Source organism: Eleutherodactylus coqui, chromosome 1 (genome assembly GCF_035609145.1).
Source record: "Eleutherodactylus coqui strain aEleCoq1 chromosome 1, aEleCoq1.hap1, whole genome shotgun sequence".
Classification (NCBI taxonomy): Eukaryota; Metazoa; Chordata; class Amphibia; order Anura; family Eleutherodactylidae; genus Eleutherodactylus; species Eleutherodactylus coqui.
The window spans coordinates 217,821,293-217,845,341 of NC_089837.1; the positions used below are offsets into that span (position 1 = coordinate 217,821,293).

Consider the following 24,049-nt stretch of genomic DNA (forward strand, 5'->3'; position numbering starts at 1 on the left):
ATTAATGCACAATGTACATTACAAAGTGCATTAATATGGCCATACAGAAGTGTATAGACCCACTTGCTGCCGCGGGACAACCCCTTTAATGCTCAAGATTGCTTAGATCAAAAAGAAAGGAAAAAGGCTTATTCGCATGATTGTATTACAATTCTACACACAATTCAAGTTGTATGGCACTATAATATGCACCAATAGAGGTGAATGGGACCCTACTGTACCTCTGTTCTGATTAGGGCAGACCAAAATGGATCATAACAGATGCATCATATTTGTCATGGATTTTTGCAAAACTGAATCCACAACACTAGTGTGAAAAGATGAATGTGTTATGATACTGGTGGGTCATGGCTGGCAAGACCAGCAAACCTTTTGTAATTAGGTCCTAAGGACAGTGTGGTATTTATTTATTATTGGCCATATTAATGGGTGGTAAAAAATACTTACTCCTTATGAGCACCTCTGGATGGGCAGCAAGCATGGCAGCAAATACTTTAATCACTCAATCAGCTCCAGTCCAGCTACCATAGCTGCTGTATGCAAAGACCCCGAGTCCTCCCCCAACATCTTGATTCCTGAACATACAGTACACAACACAGGCACTGGGAGAGAAGTCAGGATCTCTGCATACAGCAGCCACTGCCGCCAGACCCGAGCTGCTTGAGTGAGCAAAGTACTTGCTGCCATAGTTGCTGCTTGGCTGGCAGTTCACAGGTGGGGAGGGAACTAAGAGAGGGCACTAATGCTAGTAGAGTTACTAATGGGGAACACTGTTACTATTGGATCCACTAAGGAGTGCACTATTACTATTAAGCCCACTAAATGGGGTGCTGTTACCATTGGGGCCACTAAGGAGAGGTACTATTACTATGGGAGTTGTTAATGGAGCACTATCACTATTGGAACCAATGATACAAGGCATGATCATTCGCGTCACTAAGGGGAGTCACTATTACTATTGGGGCTACTATTACAGGTTGGGGCCATTGAGAGGGACACTAATACTAGTTGGGGTTTCTGAGGATGGCACTATTAGTAGTCGGCCACAGAGAGGATATTCATACTATGGAGCAATTATCAGGAGGTTCATTGGCGTTAGCCGCAAGACATGGAACTGCAAGTCATGGCTTCAAGAAGTCTTCGTGATGGCCTGATCCCCAAAAGATAAAAACGGATAACACCAGTCAGAGGAAGCTGTCACCTGTTATCACTGGAGGTAACTATGGTAGTCACTATCACAGTGCAGAGCTGGTGTCTGACTATGATATGATGACTGCATTATTTAGAGCTAAACTAGAGTGGAGCTGCTGTATATAAGTCCACTATATCTCAGCCTACTATGTCATAAAGGTTGCCTCCTATATATGTTTTTTTTTTTCAAAGATGTTTGTTTATTGAAAGTACTACATCAAAAAAAAATCTAAAACTTTTGTATCATTGTTTTTGTACTGACCCATAGAATTAAGTTATCAAGTCATTTTGTCGCAGGGTTTATGCCCTGAAAACAATTGCATCCAAAAGATGGTGGGATTGTGTTTTTTTTTTCTATTTCATTCCACTTAGAGATTTTTTAAAACCTTTTCAGTACATTTTATGCCACATTAAAAAGTAGCACTGAAAAATAAAACTCTTCCCACAAACAATAAGCCTCAGATAGCAATGTCAATGCATAAATAAAAGGGTTATGATTTTTTAAAGTGGGGAAGAAAAAACAAAACATAAAAAAGACAAAAGAATCCATATTACAAAGTATTTACCTCTAGCATCAGTTTTTCTCTAGTGTTCACTATTTTCTTCATTCTTTTCTTTTAAAACATTTTCCTTTAATCTTTGAAGCAATCATTAAAGCCTGACCAGACAGTACTAGAACTGACCGACTTCACCCTGCAGCATCAGACTACTAAAGGAGTATTTTTCCAGCATCCGGAAATCGTGGCAGTCATTGATCAAGTGAAACAAGAGCTCCACTCTGAACCATTTTATTGGAAACTACCGGAACAATTTGAAGGTCGAAAGGTAAAAAATTATATGAACACATTATGTTAGATTTTAATTATTTTGATTACTGCTGAATATCACTAAAACATGACTACAAAGTGCCCTAGGCATTAATAACTTTTTGTGCTCCATTATTTTCACACCCTTGTGCTGCATAATTGAGCCATTAACATGTCATTTATAAACATTTTGTAACTAATAAAGGACTTTAAGACTAAACCTTCTGCAATTTACAAAAATTAGATTATCAAAATAAATAATTGTAAAGCTACTTGCACATAGATGATATTTCTGTTCGATTTTCAGACAAAAAAAAAATCGGTCTAGAAATCGAAAAGAAATATCATCGATTTATTTAACTCAGTGTATGCAGATGGTCTTTTTTAATCAGAAGAATAGGCTAATTAAATGTGTGGTCTGCGGCACATCAGACAGCTCGGGCACAACCTTTTAGCTATCCATCTGAAAGTAGCTTTAGGGCTTACTCACACTGTGCAGAAAATAGAACCCATTGTTTTCATGGGTTCATTCTCACTTTTGCTTTTGCCTGTGCATTGTGCAAGTAGAAAACAGGTACACAAAATGCTCTATTTTGGTGCGCATTTATTTTGCAATCCCCATAGACAAAGGAGTCTATGGGGATTGCAATTCCTAACCCAATCCTCTTGCAATCGCACAATGAACTGTGCAATTTCACAGTGAGGACTACTTAAGGCTGCACAGCCTTTAAAATCATGGCGCAGGTGTGTCCCGCACTGATGTGAGCAGTCCCCAGTAGTACAAAAAATACAGTAAAAGGTACATATACACGTGCAATACCACAACCGTCACGGGGCAAAAAATCATGCTATCGCCAGCGTTTCTGAGTTAGGCTCATTTGAAGGAGCCCTTGGTATAACTTACAGATGCAAAGTGGTCTAAGTATTGATTTAATAAGGTTCATTAGCTTCACTCACACTTGATGATACACTTTTTATTTGTACTTCTCAACAAGAGACTTTGAATCCCCTATAAACTCTAAATAGTGCACAAGCTTGTGACTATACCATATATCTTCCTCATTTCTTAGTCATAAGAACATAAGAACATGTGTCCTTCCTTTCCTCTTGACTCAACCTGTCAAGATGTATGGTACGAGACGACCGGCTTTAAAAAAAATATATCATTTTGTGATATCCTGTCAGGAGATGTGTATGCTATATTTGTTTATGTGTGGCCATCCAGGAGTTGTGATTTTGGTAGCAGCCTGAGTTTTTCTAGCAAAAGTTAGAGAGATTGTCCAGAATTAAAAAAGCATATATTACTTTTTTTTTCAAGTGCCAAACAGGTCAAGGGACCCCAGTCTTTAAATATATATAGGATAGTCCAAAGATAGTCATTCAATGGACTATTGATACTTGCTTGTCCTTGCTCCTGAGCTGTGTGCCTTGTCTGTTCTCTCCGACATGGAAACTGCATGTGAGCAGCTACACACAGACAAGCATTTGTGTGTCCAGATGGTTGTGGAGCTGCGCAGAATGGCATCAATGGCCACAGGTTGTGCTAGAGCTTAAACAGATGGCCATGTTTTAGTCCCGTGCATTGATTTCAATGGTTTCGTTTCCACTATTGGGATTCTTGCATTTTAATACTACACACGAGTAAAGATAAAACTTGACCTGTCTTTCCCGCATGTAGTTAATACTAGGTGTTAGAAAGATAGGGCAGGACCTATATTCCCGTTCTTTTTTTTAAACTTGCGTGTACAAGTGCAGAGTTTGAATAGTCCAAAAAAAATTCCGGGGTCATGTGCTAATACGCTCTGTAGAGGCAAGCATATTAGCTCAGGCACCCATGTGTTTTTGCCTTTAGACAATATGACCTTTTAGAAGTATTGATGAAACTATCAGATCCACCAGGTCAAACGCAAAGTGAACAGACTTGTATACAATGTGCATTACACAGCGTCTGTTATGTCCTCATGGAAGGAACACAATCAATATTTGGAAAGCAACCTATTTTATTGTAATATGACTTGCTTGGAATATAAATGATGATTTATTTTTATTTTGTGTGTTTTCCCTATATCTTCACAGTTGCATTAATTACATCAAATATGTAATTTAATAAAAGAGGGTTTGACTGCCTGCCTATGGGTAAAATGTCTTAAATGAAAATGTTTTTCTATCATCGGCTTGAAAAGAGGGATTGCTTTTAGTCTTTTGATTCTTGCATTATCGCAAATTGTTCAAGGAATCTGAGATGTTGCTCAGGGAAACATCCTCATAGGTTTAAACAAAGATAACAGTTTTTTTGTGCTGCAACAGAAAGTGGAATTATTTTACTATTTGTCTCTTTTAGGAGCATTTTATTGATATATTTTCAAAATAATTTAGTATGTAGGTAGTCATCGTTATTTAATGCACATTCTTTATTCGCCCACTTCCTCAATGGTTCACACTGGTATGTGTACTGGGTTGTTATTTAATTTTTGGTCTAAATTAAGGAAATCTTGTCACTCTTTTTCCCCCCAATCTATAGCATATTAAAAATATTTATTTGTCTAAATTGTTGGACCGAGTCTGTATGAGTGTAAAGTAAATATATAGATTTTGTCTTTTTTTGATGTATATCATCAGAGATTAGCAGATAGGGGTAAATACATTTTCCAAAAACTGTTAATTATTAGAGATGAGCGAGCACCGAAATGCTTGGGTGCTCGTTGCTCGAGTTGAACTTTTCGTAATGCTTGAGAGCTTGTTTCGAGTAACGGACCCCATTGAAGTCAATGAGAGATTCGAGCATTTTTCAAAGTGCTCGATGCTCTGCAATGTTTTCAATGGAGCCTCGGCTGCTGCTGCAAATATTGACATGCACCACGGACCTATGCAGTGCACACATGTCCTATCTTTTACAGGTGTGCGTGTCTGCACACCTGTAAAACATGGACATGTGAACACACCATAGAGAACCCATGGTTCGAATAGATGCGTGGTTATGTGCACTTGTATGTATGCACACGCTTGTCTGAATGCATCACATTGTAAATGCAAACACTAGAATCAGTCTGAGGGCTAAAACAGACTATCTTTAGTTATCTGAAGAAGCCCTAATGCATAGTATCCAATGGATCATGCTGTGTTTTATTATATGCACACACACAAAAATCTCTCATCATCACCATTATTCTATCCACAGGCATGGCTCTACTGAAATGAATTACCCCCATAATCATATGTATAAGGACTAACTGTAAACACATCTGAAAGTGCATTGTGTCACAAAAAATTAGAAACTTTTATTCCAGTAAATCTCATTAGTTCAGAATTTTAAACAAATTGACATAATGGTTATAATATCTCTGTTTTGTAATAATCTCATACACAATATATATTTTTTCTGTTTTCAAGCTAACTGCTTATGGAGGAAAGCTGAAGTACACAATATACTTTGAAGCCCGAGAAGAAACTGGACCATCAGCCTATGAGCCCCAAGTTGTTATTAGAGGTGGTCCTGTGACAAACCACAGAATCATTGTACGGAATGTGGCAGATCCTCAGAATGGCCAACTGACCAGGCATGACATTGATATGACAGAGGTACTGATTTCTTTTTATATGTGTATTTTGGATTTACAGGCAGTAAATTGGTGATTAAAGTTAAGTAATGCATTCTACTTGTGTGTTGCAGTTTGAATGGAAACATATGGATGGGGGATCTGTGAGTCGTGAAGACTTCATGGATGTTCTATATGACATACAATACATTCTAATTAAGGCATCGTATGGTAGAGTATTGAGACAAACCAGGTATTATTTGTTTCTGTTCTTGAAAAAAAAATCTGTTTAATACATCACCACTATTCCCCAATAGATTGTTCAATACATAAAGCCTATTGCAAGTAACAATTCGCTTACAAATAACTACTTGTTGCTAAGTACTAACAGTCTCATGTCCATTGTCAAAATGTGTCCCTGAAACTTACATTTCAGTGACTATAGCTTTGAAAACTACTGCAAATGGAAATTGAAGCTTCCCATGGCAACAAAATTTGGTCATTCATTTATTTTTCAAGTGTCTCCAGATGGAGAATGAATGTAGAGCCTGCTTGGCTCCGTAAGTCCTTGGCCTTAAATCATTTAAAAAGCATGGGCAGAACGGCAGCTTGTGACATCACATACCTGATCCCAGCAGGTAATTGAAGCAACAATGGGGACCTTGTGTTTCTAATTGTTTGCCGTTAGTTACTTTATTTTCTCCAGTAATTTCACTTAGCAAGCTATATGTTATCATTAACATTCTCAACTGTAATGCTCATTTCATCATTGGTATTGTTAAATCATTTAATAAAAAGTTATGGAACAAAAAAGTGAAGCAACAACATTTTATAAATGGACAAAGATGCCAATAGCAAACTAAGCTTCATATAGAAAAAGAGATACAAAAACTAAACAATTCAATAAAAAAGAAATACAGAGCATCAAAAATTCATTAAACACAAAAAAACCTGTAAAAATACATAAATGGAGTAAGATGTCCTTAACTGTAGGACTACAATAAGAACTTCATTAATTGCAGTGCTGTGATAAAAATATTAAATATAGAGCTACAATAAAAAGTAATAGTCTATTAATTTTTATTGTAGTCCTATATTAATTTTTTTAAATATATATTTAATATACAATTGCAGGGCTTCCACAAAAAATATTAAATAGATTAAAACTAGGAGAATTACCCAGCTTTGCAAAGGTCTATTTCGTGTAACTGTTTATTTGTGTTCGTGATTAAAAACTTTGTTTGCCATTGATATGAAGCCAACATATATATATTCGTGTAGTTAAATCATTAAAATGGATTTCTGTTGTCTGCTTTTTACACACGGCCAAACAACTGGAGCATTCTACACCAAATTTGCCACATAGTCTTTTACATTTTGGTAATAGTGGCCTTGGCCTCAAGTTTTCCCCATCATCCTGCACTCAATACCCTATAATGACAAACTGAAAACAGAATGTTAAAAATCTTTGTCATTTTTCTTTTATGAAAGACTAACATTTTGCATTGGCACAAGTATTCAGACCCTGTACTTTTACACAGAACGATTACACTGCTCAAGAATATAGATGAGCGAGCATACTCGCTAAGGGCAATTACTCGATCGAGCATTGCCCTTAGCGAGTACCTGCCCGCACTCGGAAGAAAAGGTTCGGTTGCCGGCGGCGGGCGGGGAAGAGCGGGGAGGAACGGAGGAGAGATCTCTCCCTCTCCCCCCCCTGTTCTCCCCTGCCTACTGCCGCAACTCACCTGTCACCCGCGCCGGCCGCCGAACCTTTTCTTCCGAGCGCGGGCAGGTACTCGCTAAGGGCAATGCTCGATCGAGTAATTGTCCTTAGCGAGTATGCTCGTTTATCTCTACTCAAGAGCATTTTTGCATCTGGTGTGCGATATATCAATTCTTATGCATTTTGGGGTGTAAAATCTGAATTTACCTTTAGAAATGATGTATCACATAAGGTTTTTATGTCATTTTGATTTTTTTCAATTTTTTTTTTAAAAGGTTCTGGTAAATTTTTTATATAAAATAAATCAGTGACTAAGCTAAAGTCTTTATTTAAATGTAATACACAGTGGGTGAAGTTCTAAAAATGGTCACTAGATGGCAGAACAATAGTTGAGCAGGAAGGTTACTGAATTTGTGCAGGGCTACAACAAAACAAAATGTAAAAAATTGAAAAGGTTCAAAGAATTATCGGACCCACTGTAGGTAAATCAGGCATTTTCGAAGGTTTTGGACTGGGTTTCAGCTCTCTAGTCTCTACCATTCTCAACATATTCACAAAAAAATCAGAATACAAATGCAAATATTAAAACCTCTCTGGGATGCCACTAGTGAGATGTCAAGTTTATACTCATGACAACTCAGCCATTTATTTTACTCACTGTAAGCAGACTGTACCTATACTGAACTTGAGCATTTTCATAATTTAAAACCCTTTCAGACCAGTCATGCCTCTAAGAGGCACCTTGCACTTGAATGGAAGACTCCTGCTGCAAAATACATGGCTAGAATGGTAAGTCCTGGAGAGCTTAAACCCAGTCTAAAGCTTTCCAAAGTGCTTGATTTACATATATAGCAAATTTAGTGGAGTGGTCTAATTATTTGGCCTTACATGAAGAACAGACAACAGAAATCCATTTTTACATAACTAAACATTAAAAATATAGGACTACAATAAAAATATATAGATACCCTGTTACTTTTTATTGTAGAACTATATTTAATTTATTTTTTTATTGAAGCCTGCAATTAGGCTTTTATTGTATTTTTATTGTTTTAATGTATTTTAATGTTTGATACTGTGTATTTCTTTTTATTAAATTGTTTAGCTTTTGTACGTATCTCTTTTCTTCCTTGTAACTTTGTTTGCTATTAGCATCTCTTTGTCCATTCATAAAGTTATGCTGTTTTACTTCATTGCTGGGACCAGATGCATGATGTTACAAGCTGCCCTTTTGCCCATGCTTTTTAAATTAGTAAAGATTTCTGCTTGTTTAATGGTAGTGGCCGGAAGAAGGTAATGATATGATGCCAAAATATGTTGCCCATTAAATTTGCTTTTCTTATTATCCTGGATGCTGTCCTGGTATCAGCAGCGCTGTGATTGCCAATTTATTTCTTCAATTATTTTTCACCTAAATGCAACAGTTGCATTGGCAATCAGGACAAAGATCAGAAATCCTAATTCTTGACATAGGTACGGGTCTCAAAAGTGGAACTGTCAGACATTTGAATATACAATAAATGTCCGAGAATCAAATACCCCTTTATCAAAATGTCTTTCTCATCAAATATACAAAGGAAAGTAGTTTCTTAAGTTTAAATGGCAGCTCCTTACAGTATCTTAAACTAATAGAACAATTGCCTTTCCAAGACTATTGTGAGCAAAACCACTTTTAACTTTTGATGCCACTGGCAGTGCCATTTTAAAGGTCATCCAATTGACTGGAAAAAAAAACTGCCATTCAACATGCATATTCCATTGGTAAAACACCAGGAATTGGTTACAGTACAGAGCCAATCAGTGCATCCCATTGGGGCTAAGTGGAGACAATAATCTGATGCTATATTATTGATGTACACATGCTCCTTTTAACTTTAGGTGAAAGTTTTAATATTTTAATAGTTCTGTATATATATTGTACAGCAGCATTAGGAATCTTCAGTCCTCCACATAGAAAGGAACAGCTTTTATAAGTAAGGATTTCATCTGCATCAATTATTTACTTTTTTTTTAAACTTTATGTTTTATCAATTTGTATTGACATTTTGGGGGCTTAAGAACAGTTTTTTCCCATATAGTTGGGATATTGATAATCTTCAAGTTAGATGTCCCATTATTATAACTTGAAGGAGCACTACACTGTAACATATTATAAATAGGTATTTAAGGGAGTTTCACAGCAGTATTACTGATGCACCATTGGTGACAGTGCTAGGTTGGAGAAAGTTGGTGTAAAGCTATCTCTATCAATGTGTTTAAAGACCCCAGCAGTCAGAAAAAGAATTTGCTATTCCCTCCATAAGTGCTCTGAAGGCAGGCTTCTCTTTGAGGTGCTCTCCTTCTCTGTCCAATGAGTAGATGTGATTGATAGCTGTAGTGTCCAACCAGGAGACCGCTACAGCTGACATTTAGAGATACAGAGCAACTTAGTGGGCATAGAGGAGAGCACTTTATAGAGAAGGCCTTCCTCTAAAGCACTTCTCGAAGTGGCATCAAAGTTCTTTTCCTAAATTGTTGGTTACCCTAAACGTATTGATAGACGTTTACAGCCCTTTCCCTACATAACGCTTTTAGCAGTTTTTCATCGGCAAAACTACTAACACGCTTCCTTTATTTTAAATCTCCTGGGCTCCAATGCTAAATTTCTTGCATGAGCCCCAAACCTTTACATGCTATTACAGCCCTACTGTCCTTTAACCCTTTGCAATCCAATTTTGGATTCAGGGTTTCCTAGGGGGTTTTCTCTTTCTGGCATTATACAATGGCACCATCTGCTGGCTAGAGCCAGTACTATGGTATGGGGCATGCTGGAGAGGCCCTCCGACAATAGAGTGGCCAGTGATATACAGTAAGAATACCCTGTTGTACGTCTTCCGGCATCAGAGCTGTACAGCCTTCAATCAGAATGTCTGAAGACGTCAGACAGTGGATTGGAAAGGGTTAATGTGGATCTGATTCTTCTCAGGCACCAGGGCTTGGGTGCAACTACAATGTCTATACTTCCTGTAACTATGTCATTGACTATAAAATGAGTCTGTTTTGACATTTTTGAATGCTTTATAGTAATAATTATATTTATAGATAGATATTCCAGAACTTTCACGCCATTTATTTACTTTTACTGCAGGAACATTGTCCTTACGCCAGAGTTTGATAACTAAGTGTAGCTAATAACACCTTCTACAAAGGGTATTATTGAAAATGATGAATATTAAGCGTCATAAGTGACACAAGGGAGTGGTGATTCTTGGATAAATTAGAACACCCGCACAAAGCAATAAAATGCATCATGCAAAAGAATAAATCAGCACAAATGTTATATTAATCACAGACTAGCAGAAATATACTTTTTTTCCCAGCCATAAACATGCTGGTGATTTATATAGTCATACAAGCCTCGTGTTTTTCATCCTATCTATCATTCTTATTTTGTGTCTTAATACAATTCCAAGGCTGTGTATTGTTTTTGAAGCGTACATAAAGCGATAATAAATTACATCAGCCTGGATGGCAAATATGCTCTTTATTTTGCTTCAAATTATTTAAAAATCTCAAGCAGTGATTGGAAACTAGTTAGGTTGGATCCCCAAAGACTTGAGCCGTGCAGCTAGCAAGTTGTAACTTGCTTTCAAAAAGCCTCTCAGACAAGCAACAAGTAGCTCTGTGCTCCCAAAGTTTATTATTATGTAAATTTGCATCTCTGGTTGTAAATAGTCTGCTGTACACAAACTATTTTCTAAGTTCGGCAGATGATGGAAAGAGATTTTTCATTAAATGCACAGAGACTTGTTTCTGAAAACTGCTGCACTGTTCTGAATAAATATTTATACGTGCAGCTTTATCTTTAAGCATTTCTCCCATACGAATTCAAAGGTGTATAAGAAATCAAAAGCCCTTTGGTGCCAGGCCAATTGCTGAGCAGTATCTTAAAGAGGTTTTGTCATTTATATAAAAACTTTTCCAGCTGCTGGGCCCATTAGAAAATAAAAAAATAGATGATATTCACCTCTAGTCAGAATACCAAAGCAAAGGTGAGCATCTCACATTGCCTAGCTTCGGGGTATATGGCCTGGCGGAAGCACATGACCGCTGCAGTGTCACGTACGCAAACTCCTGGCATCATGGTGCCCAAAATATGAGTGCTGATGCCGGGTGTGCCGATGGTGACACTGCGGCATCTGATTGTCTGCAGCGGACACATGCTTCTGCTTGGCCAACTACCCAGAGGCTGGATCCAGAGTAGTGTGTGAAGATGAGCTGCTCTTCGGGAGTGAGGAGGTATGGGTATTATCAATTTTTTTTATTGTATAATGGGCCCAGCTGCTGGAAAAGTTTTTAAATTAATTGTAAAACACCTTTAAGATGTGGATATAATGTCTAGCCATACAAAGGCACCTGAGAGAATAGCAAACTGATAAATATCAAATGTCCATGTTAATGACTGTACGACTATTATTTTAACTATTCCCCAGCTTCTTTCTTCTAAGATACTCATTGTCCTACTGTCCTTGACATGTTCACTCAATTCCTGTAGCTTGTATTGATCAACCCAAAAGCTTGGAAATCCTTCTTTGTACACTAAAGTAAGATACAAAAAGATTGCAAACAAAGACTGTTTATGTGTCTTTTTTTATTCTTTCAAATGTGAACTTTCAAATCATGGAAGTATTCCCTTGACTTTGCTTACTTACAATAAGCAGAGATAACCAAGGAAGGCACAAAGAACAGACCATACAATGGGAGAAAGTTATTTTTTACTTATTATTCTAATACGTTTTTCAGTCTTTCTGATTATAGCGCAACTCTACACTTGAAGTGTATTTTATCATGTTGTAGGAAGACAGTTTAGATAAAAAAGCAGTCATCACAATTTATATATTTTACATGGAATCTGTCAGCTTGAACATGCTGTCCAAATTGCTGGCAGTATGTGATAGAGCAGGAGGAGCTGAGCAGATTGTATATAGATTTATGGGGAAAAATTCAGTATAATGTATATTTTAATTCTTAATGCTTGTTTTTAATTCTTCTGAGCCATGTCTCAGTTATTTCTGGTTATTCCCATATTTTGTTCCTTAAATATAAAAACTGATATAACTATTACAGCTTCCCCAGCCTTCAAATACTTGAAAAGGGAAAATCTGCATACATTTACAAAAAAAGGAAGTAAAATTGTTGAAATTACCAAGATTTCTGTGTTAATTACTAATAAAATGTAGTCTGACCGTTATCTCAGCCAGAACTATGGATGAAAACAATTTAACTAAGCTAATAACACAAAGAGTTGTACTGTTCATATCTTTTATTTAGGACATTGAATAGATACCCACATTGCAGATAACCAAAGTAAAGGCCCATTTAGACAGGACGAATGTCGGGCAAACGATGCCCGACACTCATCCCCGCACATACTCGCTCTCATGCACCTGCACAGGAGCTAGTATTGCTTGCTCACAGCGGGGAGGCTGGAAAAGATTTCTCTCCTCTCGCTCCCCCGCCCCTCTCCATTCACTTAACATAGCGGCCATTCAGTACTGAATGATTGCTATTTACACTGAGCAATCAGCTCACCAGGCATCGTTTATGCTGCATAATTGATGGACGATGAGCTGATCGCTCAGTGTAAATAGCAGCTGTTCAGTACTGAATGGCTACTACGTTAAGTCAATGAAGTGGGAGGGGGGAGCGCTAGGAGAGAAATCTCCGGCAGCCTCCCCGCCCCCCTGCTGGCCGCTCTGTTAGCGAACCAGCAATACTAGCTCCAGTGAGGACACACAGCAGTGAGTGTCAGTCAAACGATGCCCGACATTCGTCCTGTCTAAATAGACCTTAAGTGAACCTCTGTGTAAATTACTTCTCTAAAAGCTAATTGACAAAAGGTCTTTCAGTTAAGCAAATGAGATTAGAGGTATAGATTTCACGGGTGCTTTATCCATTAATTAAAGGCACATAAAGCATGGTTACTGACAAATCTGTTCTTCCCAAGCAAGATTTAATCATGTGAAACAAGCAACTTTCAGAAGATAAGTTATAGATATGCATGAAGCACGAAAAGGCTACAGAAGCACTGCTAAAGACTTGCGTTTACACCAATGCATGGTTACACAACTTATCTATAAACAGTGAAATTTCAGGACTCTTGCTGAACTAACATGAGGCTGATGACCTGAAAAAGTTTTTCTGTCTCCCTAGCCTTGTGCATTAGCAGCGCTGGGCTAGAAGAGCGGAATGAGGGCAAGTGGAAGCCCAGAAGGTGTAGATGTGGGAAGAAAGCAAGGGCAATAAATCACCTGGTCAGCCTCTGCAGCTTGTGTGCCACATGCCATGTCACTGAGGGTCATAAACAGAGATTATGGGAGCAGAAAAACATCTTATCACAGGGGGAGTGTATTTTGTGTGCACCATATATAGCGCAGAAATGTGCAGACTGCTCCTCCTCTGCTGGATACATTTCAGCTGCACCATCACCATATGTACAAATTACAGAGCAGCTCTGTACAGGCACTATACAGTTGTGGCTAAAAGTTTTGAAACTCACAAACTTTGCTACTTCACTGTTTTTAGATCTTTTAGTCAGAACGTTCTATAGTAAACTGAAGTACAATTATACAAATTTTATAGGTTTTTAAACTTTTATTGACAAATACATCATGTTTAGGCAAAGATTCAATAATTACAGTGTTGACCCTTTTCTCAAGACTTCTGCAACTTGTCCGGCCATGCTTCTGGGCCAAATCCTTACTGATGGCAACCTATTCTTGCCTAATCAATGCTTGGAGTTGATCACAATTTCTGTGCTTTTGTTTGTCCACCTGCTTTTTGAGGATTGACCACAGGTTCTCAATCGAATTGAGATCTTGGTAGTTTCGTAGCCATGGGCCCAAAATATCAATGATTTGTTTACTGAGTCACATAGTTATTAGAGATGAGCGAACGTGTTCTTCCGAGCTTGATATTCGTGCGAATATTAGGGTGTTCGGTATGTTCGTTATCCGTAACGAACACCATGCGGTGTCCGGGTTACTTTAACTTTCTTCCCTGAGACGTTAGCGCTTTTTTTTGGCCAATATAAAGACAGGGAAGGCATTACAACTTCCCCCTGCAACGTTTAAGCGCTATACCACCCCCCTGCTGTGAGTGGCTGGGGAGATAAGGTGTCCGCCTGATATAAAAGTCGGCCCCTCCCGCGGTTCGCTATGGATGCATTCTATATGCGCTCAATGGGGCCAGCGGCAGCAGCGCCGACCCCATTGAGAACATATAGAAGACAAATCCTTCTTCTCTGGCACAGCTGTAACAGCTGTAGCAGAGAAGAACGATGTTTGCCCATTGAATTCAATGGAGCGGCAATACAGCATGTTCCACTGAATGCAATGGGCTGCCGGCGATCGCAGGATGAATGGTCGGAAAGGGGTTAAATATATAACCCCTTTCCTGCAATTCATCCAGAAATGTGTTACACTAAAAATATATACCGGCGTATAAGGCGACCGGGCGTATAAGACGACCCCCCCAACTGTCACCTTATACGCCGGTAATACAGTGGAGCAAAGAATAAAAAGCATTACTTACGTTTTTAGATGAAAATTAGGTTTTTGTGTTTAAGATAATTTTCAAGGCAAGGAATGACTTAGTCATTTTTTTGCAATTCATCTGATCACTCTTTATGACACTGTAGAGTTAATGCAAATTGCCTTTATAATAACTGAAGCAGTAAATTTTGTAAAAAGCAAAATTTGTGTCAGTCTCAAAATGTTTGGCCACAACTGTAGATAACACGAATGTCTGCAGTGTACTATGTAAGATTGTCATACAATGCAGACTACTAACAGGAATGTAGCTGGGAGCAAGCTGATGCTTTGTAGTGAGTGGGGCTTAGCTGTCATGGGATGTGGGAGGAAAATTGTGTGTAAGATGAAGCCAATGGGATTATGGGAAATGTAGAAGCGATAGACAAAGTCTGTGAACAGTATGTAAAAACAGTGCACAGTGGATTCCTTGGAATCATCAGCAGAAATCCAGATGAAAGGTACTGGATGGACTTAGTATATAACGTGATGATTTATGGCTATTTTGAAATTTGACTTTGGTCTTGCAAAATTCTTTTACATTTATTTATATAGTGTTTGTCTCTAAATTGTGGCTTAAATAAGACCACATATTATTAGTAATCAATACAGAAATGCAGGTAATTTCAAAAGCTTCACTTACATTTTTGCAACTGCAAAATGATGGGCCCATATCACTATTCACTTTGGCAGAGCACTTGCCAAGTTGCTGAGAGATTTCGCGGACCATTAACCTATTATCCAGTGTAAATTGCAAGACACTGGGACAAAACCCATAGAAACAGAAAGTCCATGCTTTGTCCATGCCGAGAGAATTACATTGAGATTAGTCATTGAGGTGGCCATAATTAAAGTGTCCAACTTTCCTATTTGAGGACAAATCAAGGACATTGGTTTGTTTTTGTATATTACTTGGAAAGATTATTTGTTAAGCAAGAAGGAATCCATCATCTTTAGTAACTAAGTACAATTGTACTGTACAATGCTGGTTTCTGTTTTGTAGAATAATAATTGTTATTCCAAAACTTAGAATCTAAAAGGTCAACATGTTTCCTGCTTGTTAATTGTAGTCCAGGGACATTGCAAAACCTCTATTCTTGCTAAAACGCTTCATTTCATATTCTAATCTATTACCATACATTATTAGAAGCAATTCCGTGTTGGAAACTACAAATTTAGTTTATATTTAGTGTCTTTTAATGGGTTTTTTTTGTTTAATATATACATTTTTCATCCATTAACAATGTTTTTCTGTACTGCAGAATTTCTGAAGTATTCCTGGAAGTGGCAGAAGCAGGCACTTCTTTCACCATGAGTCCAAGAGCCAATCTGATTGAGAAATGTGAATGTCCAGTAGGATACTCTGGGCTCTCATGTGAGGTATTTTATCAGTATTCTATGACCTATTAAAAATAATGAAATGATGATTTGCTTTTCTGATTTATGATAACGATTATCTTAGATAATGTACTTGGCTCAACCATTTAACACAAGTCATGATGACTGAAACATCTGGAATCAATGGCTTGCAGACTTATTTAACTTTTGCCAGGGATTGTTGCTATAGAACAATGAAATGATGCTAATGGTTCTAATATAAAATGTAAAAATGGTAATTGCTTGAAGTATCAGCTGCAGTTCTGTCTATATTTTCCTTTACTGTCTTTAAGTCATGTGCTCCAGGATTCTACAGAGTGGCTCCTGCATCCTTGGGAAGGAGACCTGGCTCAACTCTTGGGACCTGTGTGCCGTGTCAGTGCAATGGACACAGTGACATGTGTGACCCACAGACCTCTGTCTGTCAGGTATGCTTCTCTTATTGTCTGTTTCATTCTCTCTAGATTTGTATTCATCAATAAGAAAGATTTGTTTTGCAAAACAAGTCATTGAGGAACTGTATTGTAACTATGCAATGAAGACAACTTTTAAAAAGTTGCCTAACCTCAAAATAGATCATCAAAAGTAGATCAGCAAAGGGTCCATCACCAAGGAACTCCACCAATCAGATGTTTCTGGCCCAATGAGCTTGTGCATGTTGCTGAGGTGCCTGGGAAGCACACAGCTCAGTCTCTACTGTATTGATCCAGCTTGGTACTACAGGCAAAGTTCCTATTGAAATGAATGGGAATTTGTTTTTAATAGCACGCTGGGCCACTGCAATGGGAATTGAGCTCTGTGCTTCCTACACACATCAGCACTGTACAGGAGCGTACTGACATGGCAAATATTTGATCGGTGGAGATCCCAGACAACAGACCCCTCCTGATCTATTTTTGATTAAAAATTGATTCAAGGAACATGCTGTAGTTATCATTGGCATTATTTTTGGGTACCTACAAATCCATGATCTTTTTTTATTCCCTTTTGAGAAGCACATTAAAATCCAGCAATCCTGGCATTGTTGTTTTTAATGGCATTTAATGTATGGTTTAAATAACATGATAATTTTGTAGTATGGGATTTATAGATGCGGTAATACCAATTGTGTGCAATTTTTTAGAAATTTGAACAGAATATGGGATTTCTTTTCTTTTCTTAAAAAAATATTTTTTTAGTCCCTCTAGGGAGTTTTAAGACATGATTGCCTGATAGCTTATATTATATAATGAGATACTACAGTACAGTGTGTTATTGCTTGTAAGTAGTATGCCCTTCCTCTGGCAGGGCCTAGTAGGTCTACAAAGATAGCAGATCTGGAGCCATTGGTTAGCACCCAGCTGTAGTAGCAACCCATCGGCACTCCACAGCAATGTCACAGGAGAGCTGATGATCGGCATGACAGAGAAAGCATTTTGGCTACGTATAACCACTTAGATGGTGTGGACACAATTGACTGTGGCATCTAAGTAGTTAAACAGCCAGAATTGGAATTATCGCTAATCCCAGCCTCTGCAGCAGGATCCCAACTGTATATTATAGCTGGTTCCTCTGTGGGTGACCCAGGAGCATTCTACATGCATAGCAGTTTCACAGTAGTTTGTGATATACATATATAAAAAGTATATATATATATATATATATATATATATATATATATATAAAAGCTACTAGAATAATAATAAAGATGGAATGAAGATATATGATATCTATATTCATTGACTTCCATTTTTTCCAGGTCTGTAAACATAACACTACTGGAGACCATTGTGAGCGATGTTCACTAGGATTCTATGGAATAGTCAGAGGCTTCCCAGATGACTGCAATCCATGTGCCTGTCCCCTCCACTTAGCAAGCAACAAGTATGTAAAAAGGAACCAATTATAATAATCATGGTAAAACATATATAGCACCTGCAACGAACAACCCCTTTTCATATGCCCTAGTAGAGTACAAGGACATCGCAGAGGAACATTCTCCCCTCTGAACCTTCCTTATTAGCCAGAGAACAAAAAGAGCATATCTCACTCAACAAGTATTACATTGTTAACAATTTGATTTATTGTCATGTAATACCACTTTTCCTATACAATGATGCTGAAACTGAGTAGTTGCCCACCAGCAGATTTCCCTTCTAATAGCTGCTGGTCACTAGGAACTTCAGCTACCAGACCCATTGATATCAGCTCATCACTGGCAGGTATGCATTTAGAACAATTATTCTTTACATTATCATTTATAGTTCATGAGAATGTGGTATTATTATATATAGATATACTGTAGCTATAAAGTTAGTGGGTGTATGTCAATGAGTGAAATATCAACTAACTCAAGATAAATTATAAGTCACTTTAACAAATATAGAATATGTTTTCCTTTCGATATCATGATAAGATTTTATATTTCAGCATGAAATTAATATAGACTGGAAATGTATTGTCACTGCAGAGCCCATTCAAAAACAAGTTTTGCATGTGATACCATCCCATTTTTTTGAGTTTTGCATGACTAGAGTTACATATTAACATAGTTCATAAGGTTCAAAATAGACACAGGTCCATCAGGTCTAATCTATGGTTGCCAATTGCTTCATATTAGTGGAACATATTCCTTTCCAACTCCAAATATAGTAATCAACATAAATCCCTTAATCCTCTCTCTATCAATCTAGTAGCCATAACTTGTGATAATATTAGACTGAAGAAAGGCAACCAGGCCCCCCTTGAACTTATACAATTAATCAACCATCACAATAACCTGAGGCAGAAAGTTCCACTCACTGCTCCTACAGTGAATAATGATGGTAAAGGCTTCTTTCTTCTAGCTGTAGAGTACGCCTCCTTATAATGGCTACAAGCCTAGATATAAAAAGATCATTGGAAAGATCTCTGTAAAACTCATTTAACTATTTTTACATTGTAAGTAGATTGCCTTACGCTGTCTGTTTTCTAAATGAAATAGTCCTAAATTTGATCATCTATTTTGGCTCTCCAATCCATCCATTTCCTTAATTTACCATTGTTGTCTTTTTCTGTAACTAGTTCATGATTGTACACAGTATTCCATGTGTGGTCTGACTTGTGTTGGGGATTCTACCATTCCCTTCTATAGATCTGAATATTCCACATTTTCAGCTGTAACTTAAGGTGTTCTTTGTGTCGGACACAAAGGTTTTAAATGACAGGAGTGGTCTAAGCCTGTAATATTATTGGCCTTATCCTTTGTTTAGGTCAACAATATCTGATTATTGGGTGTCCACCTTCCAACACTCCCACCAATCAGCTGAGCAAAGAGACTGCAGCACTCCCTTCATTATTTATCTAGGCACATATACATATAGTTGTGATTGGTACTATGTAGGGGCTGTGCCTAGGTAGACAATGAAGGACAGGGCTAGAATGTCACACCTTCTCTCACTCAGGTATCCAGAGAGGGTTCAGGAGTCACATGTCCACCTAAGTTTAGGCCATTAATATTCCAGTCCCAGAAAACTCTATTAATGTGTATTTATTGGTATAAATTGAAAATATTGATGCACTATTATAATTCAGTAAAGCAATATTTTTAGAAACAGCAATTTCATCCTAGGCCCCTACTTTGACTTCAAATATAAATTGGTCATTATTATTTTAATATATATTAAGCAATAAAAAGCATTTTTTTCCCAAAATGCTGTGGGTTGATGTTGTAATGTGGAAAACATAATCATATAAACTAAAGACAGAACAGAATGCGTAAGCAGTCACTTAATCAGACGAACAGCATAATCTTTACAGTACACAAACATAATCTTATTTATTGTGTGTTGTAAACTTTTCCCTAAGCAAATTATATTCAAGCTATCAGTTTTAAAAGTGTATTGTTCCTGTGCACTCAGCACTTCAAATATGGTTATAAGCTTTGGATCTATTTTTACGGAGTTCAAAATGTGTTGGATAATGAGTTTGAGAGTTGTAGATCAATTTGTTTACATTTTTGCAAAGTAGTAATTTTATTACCTATTCAGGCTCTATTGATTTAATTTGGATGTGAGTAAATGTGCAGAGCCAACTGTACCAGCACAGAGGGAAAGGGCTGGGAAACTCTTCATAGCTTTCCGTCATAGACAACATTTTTGCAAAGAGCCTGATGGATGTTTTTAGAACCAAATTAAAATTACTTGTGGCAGCTTTTTATCAATTTTGAGATAGCCCATACTGCCTGCTTAGCAATATAATCAAGAGAATGTGGTCATTTAGTTGCTAGGAAAAATCTTTAGGAAGATTCTAAATAAATTGCTGCTATTAATAAGAAAAGTAATTCTGTACTTCATATATTGGAACATCTTTTTTATGTATGGAATTCTTTTTCTGTATTCTATATGGCTTACATACAAGGATATGTGAGGAGCCATATTATAGTGCAGAACTTTTAAATGAGTTGTCTGGTTTCAGAAAGCCATTTCCATGTACTCTTTTAGGGCACAGTCGGACAAGTGTGTTTTAGGTCCATGGCAAAAGAACACTTCTAACAGAACCAATGGGAGCAGGAGTTAATGGAAACTCCTGCACTGCCACTAGATTCCCCACTGCTTACAGCAGGGAATTTAAAAGGTGCTTCTGACCAGAAGCACCTTTTAAATGTCCCACTGTAAACTCCTGTTAGTCCCTGCGGGGATGAGGGGACTCCCCGTGGGTTCCATTAATTCCCGCGGGGGCTAAAAGGATTTTACAATGGGACATTGAAAAGGTGCTTCTGAGCAGCACTTTTTAAATGCCCTGCTGTAAGCAGCAAGGAATCTATTGGCAGCGCAGGAGTTTTCATTAACACTTGCTCCCATAGGAGTCAATGGAAACTCCTGCCAGTGCACAACAGGTAGTGCATGTTCTATCTTTTGTAGGTGCGCGCTGTTTCAGTATTACTACTGCCCCCCTGCTGAGCAATTACGCAGTAGTGGGGGGCAGTAGGGACTCTCCCCACCTCTTTCCCCAAGGGAATTCTCTATAGCAAGGAGAGAGAGGGGACAGGGTTACAGGGCTTCCCCTGAGATCGTAGGAGGAGGAGACAGGACTTGCCCCCTAGCCCCGTCCTAGCTACACCCTTTATGATTTGCTATTGGGATTCTCACAGCACAGAGGAACTCTAATCTCCACTACCCTTCTATGGAGCTAAATAAGCAGCATTGGGCAAAGGGAGAGGTGAGGATTTAAAGCTACTCCACACCTGAGGATTGGCAGAGCAATTAGAAAACCCCACCTTCAACCTTCTCCCAGGCATGACTAATCCAGCATGCATCCATGCAGCAAAGAGAGACAGAACCCAACAGTCTCTGCACATGGTGCATTAACCCTTGTCCTGCATACCAAAGTGACAGGTCTTGGCCTGCGTCAAGGCCACCATTGCCTTTAGAACTATTGCAGTCTGATAATATTTACAAATAGTCATTCTTTTTCCAGTAACCTGCATAAAATATTTGTCTCAATTTTTATGTTAATATTATTTGCTCTTAATTGCATGGAAGAGCTCTCTGGGTTTACTGTTATTTCCATCTTGAAAGGTGTTTCCATTAGGAGAGATCGCCAGTACATTTTACATTCCATCTCTGTTGAAAAGTATGACCTTCTAATTTTGCATTTGTCACTGATGCACAGATCTACTTACTAGAGACCTACCTTCTAGAGATGAGCGAGCATACTTGTCCGAGCTTGATGCTCGTTCGAGTATTAGAGTGCTCGAGATGCTCGTTACTCGAGACGAGCACCACGCGGTGCTCGTCTCGATTAAACGAGCACTGACCATTGAATTCAATGGAGCCGGCAATACAGCCGGCTCCATTGAAAGCAATGGGCTGCCGGCGATCGCACAATTAATTTTCGGGAAGGGCTTAAATATATAAGCCCTTCCCGAAAATTCATCCAGAAATGTGTAAAAAAAAAAATATATATATATACTCACCTGGTCCTGGCAGACGGAGTTCAGCTGCGGCCAGCTGGCAGTTCTCCTGAACTGCTCTCTGTAGTATTCAGCAGCCGGGAATTTAAAATCCCCGCCTGCTGAATGAGCTGCCTCTGATTGGTCACAGTCTGACCAATCAGAGGCAGATCTCACTCACACCCATTCATGAATTCATGAATGGGTGAGTGAATGCTGCCTCTCATTGGCTCAGCGCAGCTCTCAGCTGAATGACAGCAGTTCAGCACCACAGTGCAGGGGACAGCAGGAGAAGACGTGGCTGTGCCCCGGCAGCTGAAGGGAGGTGAGTATCTATTTTTTTTGTTTTTTAAATCACTTTTAATTCATTTCCAGGGAATGGCTTATATGTAAAGCCCTTCCCTGAAAAAGAATTCAGGTGTGCCAGCAGACCATTGTCTTCAATGGAGTTGCCGGCAGCAGCAGCGGCTCCATTGAAGAGAATGCCTGCATTTTTATTCTTTTTTACACTAAAATCTTTCTTTTTCAGGTAAGGGCTTATATTTTTAAGCCCTTCCCGAAAATTCATCCCGCGCTCGCTGGCAGTCCATTGCTTTCAACGGAGCCGGCTGTATTGCCGGCTCTATTGAATTCAATGGGCTAACATCGTTCTTCTCTGCCACAGCTGTTACAGCTGTGGCAGAGGAGAACGATCTTAATGCTGACATAATTTTTATTTTTACACATTTTAGGATGATTTTCAGGTAAGGGCTTATATTTTTAAGCCCTTCCCGAAAATTCATCCCGCGCTCGCTGGCAGCCCATTGCTTTCAACGGAGCCGGCTGTATTGCCGGCTCCATTGAATTCAATAGGCTAACATAGTTCTTCTCTGCCACAGCTGTTACAGCTGTGGCAGAGGAGAACGATTGTTATGCTGACAGTGGGGGGGGCTCACTCTTGCCACTATTGTGGCTTAATAGTGAGACCTCGGAGCCCGAAATGCAGCCCTGCATGTTGCTCCTTGCCTGCCCGTTACCCTTTCGTTACTCGAAACGGACCCTCGAGCATCGCGGGAAGTTCGACTCGAGTAACGAGCAATCGAGCATTTTGGTGCTCGCTCATCTCTACTACCTACCAATAACCTTGATGTACAAAGAGCTTATAACTGAATTTTCAAAGGATTATTGGCATCAGTAGCAGGACATGCACTGTACATGATTTTTGTACTTTTATTGTTGTACATGATAATCATTCCAAGTTTTTGCTTATTAAAGCCACCCAGAACTGACATGCACAGAACACACATGTTGAAATTACACATTATTCTCAATGGTTTAATATACACGTGTATTTTTTTTATTGAGCTGCAATGTTACGAGACAGAAAAATTGCAGCATGTTCTTTTTTGTGTGATTCAAAAGATAAGAGTGCCCATTATTGTCTATAGGAGTCTTAAAAAAAACAAGCATAACACACAACATGCGATTTGCACGCAAGCATGATGCGATATCGTCCGTTTTTCATGCAGGATTATATGGAAGTCTTTATTAAAAAATAAGTGAAGTGAACAGCAGCAGATAGAACAGCAGCATGAGAGAGTTTGCAGAGAGCTTCCAGACGGTCCTTTCTGCATTGTTGAAGCACAATGGGTCCAATAATAGATAGAAAAAGGCGTATAGCTTTAATTCAAGATGAACCCATTCTTTCGAACTTGTGCAGAGAAGGGTACCACGTCAGGAAACGGCGGAACCTTGTGTGGGAAGAGATGGTCCAGCACCTATTTGAGGAACAGTGAGAATCCACCTGAAATTGTCAAAAAGTTAAAATGTGTAAGTACAATTTTCTAGTTGTTGATCATCTGTGCTTTTGTTTGTAAAACGTGTTTGTGCCCGTTTTGTTTTAATCTCATGGTAGTAAACATTTTAACATTGCTCTTTTTTCTTGCATGTACTGG

The 24,049-nt window shown here is 38.5% G+C and overlaps 1 protein-coding gene across 7 annotated transcripts in view; it reads left to right on the plus strand.

Annotated features, from left to right (window-relative positions):
• LAMA2 (laminin subunit alpha 2) overlaps nt 1-24,049 on the plus strand; it is an 834,596-nt gene that overhangs the window by 552,847 nt on the left and 257,700 nt on the right. For all 7 annotated transcript variants that reach the window (XM_066605535.1, XM_066605537.1, XM_066605536.1 and 4 more), the window contains 6 exons: nt 1,837-2,016; nt 5,388-5,576; nt 5,668-5,786; nt 16,090-16,207; nt 16,498-16,632; nt 17,943-18,067. In XM_066605535.1, the coding sequence (XP_066461632.1) occupies nt 1,837-2,016; nt 5,388-5,576; nt 5,668-5,786; nt 16,090-16,207; nt 16,498-16,632; nt 17,943-18,067 (866 nt within the window). The remainder of the gene's footprint in view (nt 1-1,836; nt 2,017-5,387; nt 5,577-5,667; nt 5,787-16,089; nt 16,208-16,497; nt 16,633-17,942; nt 18,068-24,049) is intronic.